Genomic DNA, 12,562 nt, shown 5'->3' with positions numbered 1-12,562 from the left:
GAAGAGAAATAATATGTCTGCATTGCACAATCATAAAACATTAGAATTTGAAGGGCTCTTAGCAATCATATAAGCCTCATGATATTGAAGCTTAGAAATGTTTTGTGATTTGATTGAGAACACACACCAAGATAATGCAAAACTGAGTACAAGCTGATGCCCCATAATTCCTTAACCAGTGCTTTTCATACACAATGCACTGTCCCATACAAACTTTAATCATCTTGGGGAGTTCAAGTAAATGATATAACTGCCAAGATTACACTAAGAGGACACTCATACTGTAAGGATATACCTATGAGTGGAACGTGGCAATTTTTCCCCACTGGTCAAGAGACAAACCATGGTCCCGCATCACGGAAAGTTACTACAAGGCAGAAATTCTTTGACTCTCTCAAGAATGTTTAATGTCATTTTTAAGGCTATGTAAATCAAGTAGACATCAAAGATGTAGAAGAGTAACAAGATATTCTGTGGTCTAAGAAAAACTGCCTATCAGGTCCTCTTACTATGTACACCTTGTAGCTGGGGAGGGGGAAATGGGTAAATCTGCAGCAGTACCAGCACTGGGACTGCATCCCATTCCATTTGAGTTTTTATGTGATTTGGACATTTGGTGGGATTTAGAAAGTACTAACTAGGTCAAAGGAGAGGAATAACATTCATCTATTTTGTTTTAATACATGGAAGTTATTAAAGAAAAATTCATATTGAAAAAGGGGTTAAGGAGGATTGCTGACTTGGGTCAAATTATGTGCCCAGTGTTTTGTGAATGAAAGCTTGTTACAGAAGAGCATGTACCAGAGGTTGGAAACCTATCCTGAACCTGACACCATAAGGTGGATCTTACTTTGTTGTAATGGCTGAGACCAGAAGTAAGTGTTAAAGATCCAACTAAGTCGACATAATTGAGGCTCTCTGGTTTTTCTCCAACGGGTATAGGTTAAGAATGACAGGCCCAGTTGAAAGAAGCATGTAAAGATGCTTATATAAGCAAGGAATCATTAAGAAGAGCATTTGATAGCAGATAGAATTAAGGATGAGGGAAAAGGGAGTATGTGCTAGAGAAATCTGCAATCTAGTAAGAATCACAATTTCCCTCCTCACAATACCCTCCCACTGCTTAAATTATTTTTTAGGCCTACCCTTCCTGAAGTTCCTAGTATATGATTCACACTTTACTGTTTCTTTGCATGTGTCATATTTTTGGGGGGTCTATACTGGGCATTCTAGACAATATCTTGTAGGAAATCTGGATACTGAGTTCCCCTCCCGTTTGGAGGCTTGCTGTTGCTGCTTGCCTGATTATTTATTTAGTGACTTGGCTGGAATATATTCTACTGTAGAGAAGTCTCCTTCTCTGCAGTGTGAATCTTCTAATGTTGCTCCTCTGGGGGCACAGACTTGGGCATGCAAACAGTCACCTTTGGATGACACTTGTTTTTCCTGTTGACTGTCTCTTTCCCTTTTCTGTTAAGCTCTCTGCCTCCTTTAATATCACCCCAAAGATCAAGAAGCAGTGTGTCAAACACTGTAACACCAAGACAAGGGGCAGTAGTGTAAACTACGGACTACATAACAAAACTAAACATCTCTCCTTCACCTGAGATGTTGATAATGTGCCTAGTATTTCAATTATATAGAGGGAATTATTAAGCAATGAAATCTCTCTTTTAATCCTATTCATAATCCCATTCATAATCCCATTCATAAAATCCCATTTAAATCCCATTCATGTATTTGCAAATACAAAGCAACTATCTTTCTAGCCTGAAAAAGAAAGTGAGTAGAGCAGCATTTGAAATGCTTCCGGCAAGCATATTCTAAGCTTACTACAGCACTGAAGTTTTATGGATAAGTTTTAAATGAATGGGTTTTAAAACTTACACTATGTAACTAATTATCCATTTTTAGTAACTGCTAGAGTTCCAATAATAATAGGATGGAATTAGTGATAACCTTTCATTCTATAATAACAGCATATAGGTACTATAGTCATTTAGATCCAAACTTAAATAAACTCCAGAGAAGATAAGTAAAGCAGAAATAGACTTGAAATATTCTTGTTCTTACCAGGATGACTCTTGGATTGTGTCTTGATTTCACCCTTTATTATACCTCTTCCAATAGCATCTGGAAAGCTCTCTGTATCAGTGTCTATAGAAATAAACAGTTTCAAAACACTTTTGTAAGGTATATATTAACATGTGTTTGTGTGTGTGTTTGTGTATAGTACTCCTTTAATTAGCATTTTAAAATTATAGGACAACAATTATAATGAAATGCCTGGACTGTAGGCTCACAGGACCTTAGAGTTAGAAGGGCCGTTAGCAATCACACAAGCCTCATTATATTAAGGTCTAGAAATGGTTAGTGATTTGACCAAGGCCACAAATCTAGGTAACAACAAAACTGATCCATAAACTGATACCTCATAATTCCTTAACTAGGGTTTTATCCATAAAATACAAAGTCTTTTGCAAATTTAAGTCATCCTAGAGAGTTTATTTTAATAAATATAACTTTCTTCTCTACATTAAAAGCATATTTGTATCATAAAGATATACCTGGTGAGGCCAGACATGACATTTTTTCCCAGGTTAAACTGCAAACAATGGGCATCACAGTCACAGAATTTTACTGTGAGGCAGAAATTCTTTGACTTGTCCAGGAATAGTTTAGTTCCCTTTTTTTTAAGGTTATGTAACTGTTTGTCAAGTAGGCATCATTGATGGAAAAGAAAAACAAGTAATTTGTGGGCAGAGATAAAGCACCCTCTCAGGTTCTCTTAGCATGTAGACCTTTTCTCCCCTGTGGAGGAGGAAATGGGTAATTTGCAGGAATGTGAGCACTGATATTGTACCCCTTTCCATTTGAGTTTTTACATGGTTTTTACTTTCTGTTGGATTCAGAAATGATGATCTAGGTCCAATATCAGAAAAAAATTTATTTAAAAGAATTTTATATTGCAAAAGGAATAATGAGAATTGGTGACTCTGTGTCACCTGTTGCGTAAAGTTTTGTGTGGGCAAAAATTGGTTCTAACACAGCATGTAAGTGAAGTTGGAACCTGTCATATCCAGAATTTATAGATTGGAAGTCTTCCTTTGGAGAAATGGCTGAGTCCATGAATATTTCAAATATGCTCTATCACTGAGGCAACACAAATTTATCACCACTGCAATCTAAACAGAGGTAAAGACCATATGGGGTGTCACTACTAAAATCAAAGACACGTGGATTGGGCAGAACAAGGTTTTAGTAATTAAGTTATGGCATTTGTGAAAGTAAATTCTGCTATAGCAACAGATAACTGGAGAACATCAGCAGACAAACTTTAGCCCTCTGGTCTTTCTCAAACAGATATAATTAGAAGAACTGATTCATTTGGTTTGAGAAAGCAAAGGATCCTTAAGTGAGCAGGGAGGCAGTGAGAACAGCCCTTGAGGGCAGACTGAATTAAAAACTAGGAGCATAACAAATGATATGGGGTGGAGAAACCTAATCTATTAAGAGCCACAATTTTCCTCCTTCACAACATTTTCCTATTGCTTTTAAGTCTTTTAAAAAATCCTACCCTGCTTGGAGTTCGCTGAACTATTTTTTAAAAAACATGTAACATGCTATACAATTGACCCATTTTAAATGTCCATTCTATGCTTATCAGTATAGTCATAGAACTGTGTAACAATCACCATAGTCAATTTTAGAATCTACTTCTACTTATACTAAACAGATTAAATTCCAGGAAGATTTAGAAATGTTATTTTCATATTCTACATATATAGTTCTCTTTATAACTTAATTCTTATAATTTTTCCCATTTTTATATATGAAACATATAAACATAAATTCATTTATTACAATTGTTTGTTAAATTATTTATTTACATAATTTTGTGCCATACAGAGAAACTGAGAGAAGACAAAGCATGTATGTATAGTGTTTATTATTTTAACCATTTTATTTATAATATCTGGTTTTCTTTTCTGTCATTATTTAAAATGATATTTTCTGCTCTTTAATGCCTCTGCTGTCCATGCTATATTTCCATACTTTAAATTTGCTGATTCTTTCTTCTGACAGTGTAAAAATACTGAACACCCCCTACTGGATTCAAAAAATTTCAGTTATTGTACTTTCAACTCCTGGATTTACATGTGTTCCTTTTCAAAATAATGTATTTCTCTTTGTATATATTCCCTATTTGATGAAACACTATCAGACCTTCCTTTCCTTCTAAATAATGTTTACATTTAGTTCTTTGAACATATTTATAATAACTGCTTTTTAGATTTGTTCTTTAAGTCCAATATCTAGGATTCTCACAAGCAGTTTTTGTTGCATGTCTTTTTCCTTGTTATATGTCACATTTTACTGTTTCTTTACATGACCCATAATTTTATGCTGAAAACTGAATATTTTAGATATATAATATAGCATCTCTGCATACTGACTTCTTCCTCTTACAGGGCATATTATTATTGTTTTCTTGTTTATATTTTTAGTTATTTGGCTAAAATGTTTTACTGAAGTCATTTCCCTTTGCAGTTTGAAAGCACAACTGTTGCTCCCCAAGGGAAAAAGCCTTGGATAACAATGATTTTAGGAGTGCTGTCTCTGTCTCTTTCTGTTACTCTCTGTTAAATTGTCTGCCTCTTTTGGTGTCATACCAGAAGTCAAGGGCAGTGTGTCTATCCCTGTTACAAGAGTAAAGGCTGTAGTACAATCTCTGAACTACGTAACACAACTAACGACTCTACCACAGATGAGTTAGGATAATATACCTGCTATTTCCATCAAGTAGAGAGAAATGGTAACCAATGAATTAACTATCTGTTAAATTCCCCTTGTTATTATCACATTCATCAGGAAACCTTTCTTCTTTTCCTTCTATCTAAGCCAGTAATAGTAAAAGATTAGAACAGAACTGAACATACTTGCATCAAGTATATTCTAAGGCCACTATAGCATTTAATTTTATGGTTTAATTTTTAAATGGATCATTTCTAAAAATCATAATGTCTAGCTAACTTTTAAAGTTCTAGTAAATACCACAGTACAATTAATTATGAGGGTAATCATGAAGACTTTACCTATATAATAATAATATACAAGTACTCTTATCATTAAAAAATTCATACTTAAACTCCAAAGAAGGTAAATAAACCATAAAGATTAGACTTGGAAGGATTAGACTTACCAGGGACACTCTTTGGTTGTATCTTCATTTCTGCCATTAATAAACGTCTTCCAACAGTATCTTTCAAGTGTTCTAGATCAATTTCTGTAGAAATAAACAGATATCAAAACACTTTCTAAAGTAACCCTAACACATGAGTGTGTGTGTGTCTCTGTGTTCATGTGCGGTACTATCTTTTATATATATATATATTTTTTTTTTAATTTAATTTATTTATTTTTGGCTGTGTTGGGTCTTCGTTGTTGCGCGTGGACTTTCTCTAGTTGTGGCAAGCGGGGGCTACTCTTCGTTGCAGTGCACAGCCTTCTCATTGTGGTGGCTTCTCTTGTTGTGGAGCATGGGTTCTAGGTGTGCTGGCTTCAGTAGTTGTGGCACATGGGCTCAGCAGTTGTGGCTCACGGGCTCTGGAGCGCAGGCTCAGTAGTTGTGGCGCACGGGCTTAGTTGCTCTGTGGCATGTGGGATCTTCCTGGACCAGGGCTTGAACCCGTGTCCTCTGCACTGGCGGGTGGATTCCTAACCACTGTGCCACCAAGGAAGCCCCATGTGTGGTACTATCTTAATTAGCCTTGTTATTAATAAATATGCATTATAATGGATTATATGGGTTGCAGAATCATTAAACCTTAGAATTGGAATGGCCGTTAGCAATCACTAAGCCTCCATATATTGAGGCTTAGAGATGTTAATGACTTGACCAAGATTGTGTATCCAGATAATGACAAACGTGATGTACAACCTTCCAACTTATAATTCTTTAACCAGTGCTTTTTCCATACAATGCTATCTCTTATGCTAAATTAAAATATCCGGGAGAGTTATGATAATAATATAACTCTTAAGTGTACATTAAACTCATAATCATACTGTAGGGATATATACCCAGTGATGTGGAATATAACAGTTTTTTCCTCAGATCATGTTGCAAACTAGGGTCTCCATGGAAATTTACATGGAGCAGAAATACTTGGACTCATCCAGGAATATTTTAATGCCCTTTTTATGTTACTTAAGTGTAAACAAAGTAGGCATCAGTGATGGAAAAGAATAACAGAATGTTTTATAGACTGAAAAAACGTGCTCTCTCAGGTCTTTTTAGCATGTAGACCTTGTAGCTTGGGAGGAAGAAATGGTTAAATTTGTAGAAGTACCTGGATTGAGACTGGGTCTCTTACCATTTGAGTTCCTATGTCATTTAAAATTTTTGCTTGATTTAGTAACTGCAATTAGGTCCAATTACAAGAAAAATACATGAACATTATTAAAGGAGAGTTTATACTGAAAGGGAATAATTAGAAATGATCAACTATTGGGTCTAAAATTTTGTGGTGAATTTGTTTCTAGCAGAGCGTGTACCTGAAGTTAGAAACCTGTCATGACTAAGATACCCAGATGGAAGTCTTTTTTCAGAGAAATGGATGAGTCAGTAAGTATTAAAGGTTGTGCAATCTGTGTAGAGGTGGTTACCTGCTGTAGCACCATTACCAAAATGAAACAGGTGTGTCAGATTAGGCAGAACAAGTTTTCTATACTTAAGTAGCAACATTTTGTGAAAGTAATAAGATCTATAGCAAAACAAAACTGGGGAATATTAGCAGTTATATTTTAGCTTCTCTAGTTCTTTCTCCAACTGGTATATGTAAGAAGGACTTGCTCATTTGAATTAAGGAAGCAAAGAATACTTAAATAAGCAAGAGGCAATGAGAACAGCATCTGAAGGAAGGTTAGGTTAAGTACTAGCAATTAAAAAGTATGTGCTGGAGAAATGTATAATCTAGTAAAAGTCACAGTTTTCTCCCTTATCATACCCTCCCACTTTTCAAATCCTTTTTTATCCTATTCTTCTTGGCATTCATTGAGCTAGCTTTAAAACATATGTAACGTATTATACAATTTGCCCATTTAAAGTGTTCATTTCAATGTTTTTAAAGATATATTCACAGAGTTGTATGACCATCACCACAGTCAATTTTAGAAGAGACTAGGCAATGTTCTTACCACAAAAAAGAAATGATAATTATCTGACATGATGGAGGCATTAGCTAACACTAGGGTGGTCATCATGTTGCAATATACAAATGTATCAAATCAACACATTGTAAATGTTAAATACACAATGTTATAGGTCAATTTTTTCACAATGAAAAAAGAATCTACATCAGAATTATACTAAGTAAATTCCAGTAATTCCAGTGAGGTATAGAAATGCTACCCTCATATAGCATCATTCCCTCCTCCACATTTTTGTACTGTTGTTATACGTAATATAATAACCTATAAGCTATAAATATAAAGTCATTTTTAAAACTTAACATTATTTGTTTAATTATTGCTTTATTTCTTTACATATATGTATTTATACTATCTTTTGTAATTACAGAATTACTTTTACCCAGTCTCTTTTTTAGGGGATTCAAATTACTGTCTGAGGTCACTTGCTTTCAGCCTGAAGAACTTTCCTTTGTACTTGTCATAAAGTGAATCTGCTAGCAATGAATTTTCTCAATTTTTTATTTGTTTTAAAATCTCTTTACTTCACCTTTATTTTTGAGAGATAATTTAGCTGGATATAAAATTTGGGGTTGACAGTTATTTTTCTTTTGCATTTTGAATAGGCCATCATATTGCCTTTTGGTCACCATAGTTTCTGATGAAAAGTCAGCCATCAATCTTATTGGAGTTCCCAATAAGGAGTATAAATAACAGTTTTCCAGTATGTGCATATATCAGTTTATACTACTACCAGCAGTTTCTGAAAGTTCTGTAATAGTTGCTCTACAACATTACCATGACTTGATTCTGTCATTCTTTCTGATTTACGCTCAATGATGGTATGTCATAGTATCCTCATGAATTTAACTCCAATTTTCTAGATTACTAATAGGACTATAATTTTCAAGTGTTTATTAGTCATTTAGATATCTTCTTTGGTGAAGTACACGTTTAAGATTTTGACCATTTTTCTATTGGGTTTTCAATTTATTTCTTATTTCTATGTTAGAAATTCTTTAAATATCTGGTTGAAAGCTTTCTGTTGGTTATTTGTGCTGCAAACCTACTCTGTCATTTGCTTTTTTTTTCTCTTAAGGGTTGAAATGATTTATTTTTAATGTTTTCTTTACAGCATTGGGACTGGCTAGCTAAAACTCAGTTTATAAGGGAACATATTGATCAACCATGGCCCTGAAAATTAAGTACTGAAACTATTTTAACAAACCAGGAATTTAAGGCTAAAGTTTAACTCCACAGCAACAAAGAATAATTCCCTTTGTGCTAATTAACCTTTACTGCAGCTCTTTCATAGACGACCTGCTAAGTTTCTACTTTGTGGAATTGTGGATGAACAGCCAATTCTTTTTTTTTTTATTAGTTATCTATTTTATACATATTAGTCAATCCCAATCTCCCAATTCATCCCTCCACCTCCCCCACTTTCCCCCCTTGGTGTCCATACGTTTGTTCTCTACATCTGTGTCTCTATTTCTGCCTTGCAAATAGGTTCATCTGCACCATTTTTCTAGATTCCACATATTAGCGTTAATATACAATATTTGTTTTCCTCTTTCTGACTTACTTCACTCTGTATGACAGTCTCTAGATCCATCCACATCTCTACAAATGACCCAATTTCATTCCTTTTGATGGCTGAGTGATATTCTACTGTATTTATGTACCACATCTTCTTTATCCATTCGTCTGTCAATGGGCATCTAGGTTGCTTCTGTGACCTGGCTATTGTAAATAGTGCTGCAATGAACACTGGGGTGCATGTGTGTTTTTGAATTATGGTTTTCTCTGGGTATATGCCCAGTAGTGGGACTGCTGGGTCATATGGCAATTCTACTTTTTGCTTTTTAAGAAACCTCCATACTGTTCTCCATAGTGGCTGTATCAATTTACGTTCCCAGCAACAGTGCAAGAGGGTTCCCTTTTCTCCACACCCTCTCCAGCAGTTGTTTGTAGATTTTCTGATGATGCCCAGTCTAACCGGTGTGAGGTGATACCTCATTGTAGTTTTGATTTGCATTTCTCTAATAATTAGTGATGTTGAGCAGCTTCTCATGTGCCTCTTGGCCATCTGTGTCTTCTTTGGAGAGATGTCTATTTAGGTCTTCTGCCTATTGTTTGATTGGGTTGTTTGATTTTTTAATATTGAGCTGCATGAGCTGTTTATATATTTTGGAGATTAATCCTTTGTCCGTTGATTCATTTGCAAATATCTTCTCCCATTCTGAGGGCTGTCTTTTCATCTTGCTTATAGTTTCCTTTGCTGTGCAAAAGCTTTTAAGTTTCATTAGGTCCCATTTGCTTATTTTTGTTTTCATTTCCATTACTATAGGAGGTGGGTCAAAAAAGATCTTGCTGTGATTTATGTCAAAGAGTGTTCTCCCTATGTTTTCCTCTAAGAGTTTTATAGTGTCCGGTCTTTAATCCATTTTGAGTTTATTTTTGTGTATGGTGCTAGGGAGTGTTCTAATTTCATTCTTTTACATGTAGCTACCCGGTCTTCCCAGCACCACTTACTGAAGAGACTGTCTTTTCTCCATTGTATATCTTTGCCTCCTTTGTCATAGATTAGTTGACCATAGGTGCCTGGGTTTATCCCTGGGCTTTCTATCCTGTTCCACTGATCTATATTTCTGTTTTTGTGCCAGTACCATATTGTCTTGATTACTGTAGCTTTGTAGTATAGTCTGAAGTCAGGGAGTCTGATTCCTCCAGCTCCGTTTTTTTTCCCTCAAGATTGCTATTTGGGGTTTTTTGTGTCTCCATACAAATTTTAAGATTTTTTGTTCTAGTTCTGTAAAAACTGCCATTGGTAATTTGATAGGGATTGCATTGAATCTGTAGATCGCTTTGAGTAGTATAATCATTTTCACAATATTGATTCTTCCAATCCACAAACATAGCATATTTCTCCATCTGTTTGTGTCATCTTTGATTTCTTTCATCAGTGTCTTATAGTTTTCTGAGTACAGGTCTTTTACCTCCTTAGGTAGGTTTATTCCTAAGTATTTTACTCTTTTTGTTGCAGTGGTGAGTGTCATTTGGTTTTTAAATATCTTAATGGTGTATTTTAATGGATATAATTCTGAATATTAAATCCAGTTTTAAAACATTTGCATGTATAGTTAGTGTCAATTGTATCCTGTTTAAAAAATATCTAATCCAAAGACAGGAACATATTTTCCTATAGCATTTTCTAAGAGGCCTATTATTTTATAATATGCACATGAATAGAATTATTTTGAAAAGAATATTTTTTTTACTGTTGTTACATGTTTTCTTCTTTGTCTTCAATACATTTAAGTTTATTTATCTATCATTGTACCAGTAGCAAACTGCTTTTATTATTGTATTTTTATAATAATACCTGATACCAGGTACTTTACCTTTCAATTTTAGTCTTCTTTGCCAAGATTGTATTTCCTACTTTGGCCCTATGCATTTCTATATAAATTTTAGAATTATCTTGTCAATTTTTAGAAAAATTATTGCTAAAATTTTGATACTGACTGCATTAAATACATAGATTAATTTTCAAGAAATATGTTCTTTAAAATATTGAGTCTTCTAATCTATAAACCTGGAATATAGTTCCATTTATTTAGTTCTTTAAAATTCTCTAAATAATGTTTTGCAGTTTGCTGTGTTGAGACTTTGAACATCTTTTTAAACATTTTAATAGACTTTGTTTTTTTAGAGCAATTTAGGAGTTCAGAGAAATTGTGCAGAAACTACAGACAGTTCATAAATACTCGCTTCCACCAGTATAGCTTCCCTATTATTACCATCTTGTATTAGATCATATGCTTGTTACAATTGATAATCCAATACTGATACATCACTAATAATTAACACCCATGATTTACATGAGAGATAACTCTTATTTTGTACAGTACATTATGCATAATGTGCATAAATGTACATTATGCATTTTGATAAATGCATAATGTCTCGTGTTTACTACTACAGTATCTTACAAAATAGCTTTGGCACATTAAAAATTCCCTGAGCTCCAACCATTTATCCCCCTGAACCCTGAACCTCTGGGACCTCCTGATCTTTTTACTGCCTATAGATTTACCTTTTCCAGAGTGGTATACAGTTGAAATTACACAGCTTTTTCAGACTGGCTTGCTTTCACTTAACAATATGCATTTAAGTTTCTGCCATGTCTTCTTGTGGCTTGATAGTCCATTTATTTTTATTGTTGAATAATGTACCATTATATGGATGTACCACAGATTGTTTATGCATTCACTTACTGAAAAACATCTTGTTTGCTTCCAGTTTGGGGCAATTATAAAGCTGCTGTAAACATTAATGCAGGTTATTGCATGAACATAAGACCTTAACTCATTTGGGTAAATACTAAGAGCACAACAGTTGGATTGTATGGTTAGAGTACGATGAGCTTCAAAAAAATGCAAACTGTCTTCCAAAGTCGGTATAGAATTTTGCATTCCCAACAAGAATGAACAAGAGTTCCTGTACTCCACTTTCTTGACAGCATTTGGTGTTGTCAGTGTTTTGGATTAGCCATTCTCCTAGGTGTGTTTCATTAGGTATCTCATTGTTGTTTTAATTTGCAATTATCCAATGACATATGAGTTCACACACTTATTAGCCATCTTCACATCATCCTTGATGAGGTGTCTGTTCAGATATTTTGAGAGTTTTTAAATTGGATTCTTTTTTTTTTTTTTTTTTGGGTTCTTTTTTAAGTGTTGAATTTAATCTTTTAAAATATATTTCAAATACAAGTCCTTCTTAAGATACGTATTTTGTAAAGCTTTTCTGCCAATATGTGGCATGTCTTTTCATTCTCTTACAAGTGTCTTTCACAGAGTATAAGTATTAATTTTAAACAAGTCCATCTTATCAAAAATTTTCTGCCATTCCTTTTCTAGTTTACTAAGGTGGAGATTAGATAATTGATTTTTGATCTTTCTCCTTGTCCAATATATGCATCAAATGCTATAATTTCCTTTTAAGTACTTCTTTCACTGTGTCACATAAATTTTTATTAGTTGTATTTTCATTTTCACTTACTTCAAAATATTTTTGATTTCTTTTGATACTTCTTTGAACATGTGCTATAGAAGTGTATTGTTTCATCTTCAAGTATTACGGGATTTGCCAGCTACCTTTCTATGACTGATTTCTAGTTTAACTCCATTGTGGGCTGAGAGCATAATTTGTGTGATTTCTATTTCTTAATATCTTCAAGGTATAATTTGTTTTGTAATGAGGTCTATCTTTGTGAGCAGAGTATGTGAATTTGAGAGCAATATGTATCCTTCTGTTGTTGGAGGAGGTATTCTAATAGACATCAGTTAGATCCAGTTGATTGATG

At 34.1% G+C, this 12,562-nt stretch overlaps 1 protein-coding gene across 18 annotated transcripts in view; it reads right to left on the bottom strand.

Moving 5' to 3' along the window:
• Positions 1–12,562, bottom strand: part of CCDC7 (coiled-coil domain containing 7) — a 327,078-nt gene that overhangs the window by 53,635 nt on the left and 260,881 nt on the right. For all 18 annotated transcript variants that reach the window (XR_009500275.1, XR_009500273.1, XR_009500274.1 and 15 more), the window contains 2 exons: positions 5,204–5,287; positions 2,074–2,157 (listed from right to left, as the gene is read on the bottom strand). Coding sequence is in view for 2 of the 18 variants with exons in the window: in XM_059911398.1 (XP_059767381.1) it covers positions 2,074–2,157; positions 5,204–5,287 (168 nt within the window). In the remaining 16 variants the exon portion in view is untranslated. The remainder of the gene's footprint in view (positions 1–2,073; positions 2,158–5,203; positions 5,288–12,562) is intronic.

The sequence above is a fragment of the Balaenoptera ricei genome, chromosome 2, assembly GCF_028023285.1.
Source record: "Balaenoptera ricei isolate mBalRic1 chromosome 2, mBalRic1.hap2, whole genome shotgun sequence".
Taxonomy (NCBI): Eukaryota; Metazoa; Chordata; class Mammalia; order Artiodactyla; family Balaenopteridae; genus Balaenoptera; species Balaenoptera ricei.
The sequence above is the reverse complement of the archived record's forward strand: the minus strand, read 5'-3'. Positions and strand labels throughout refer to the sequence as shown.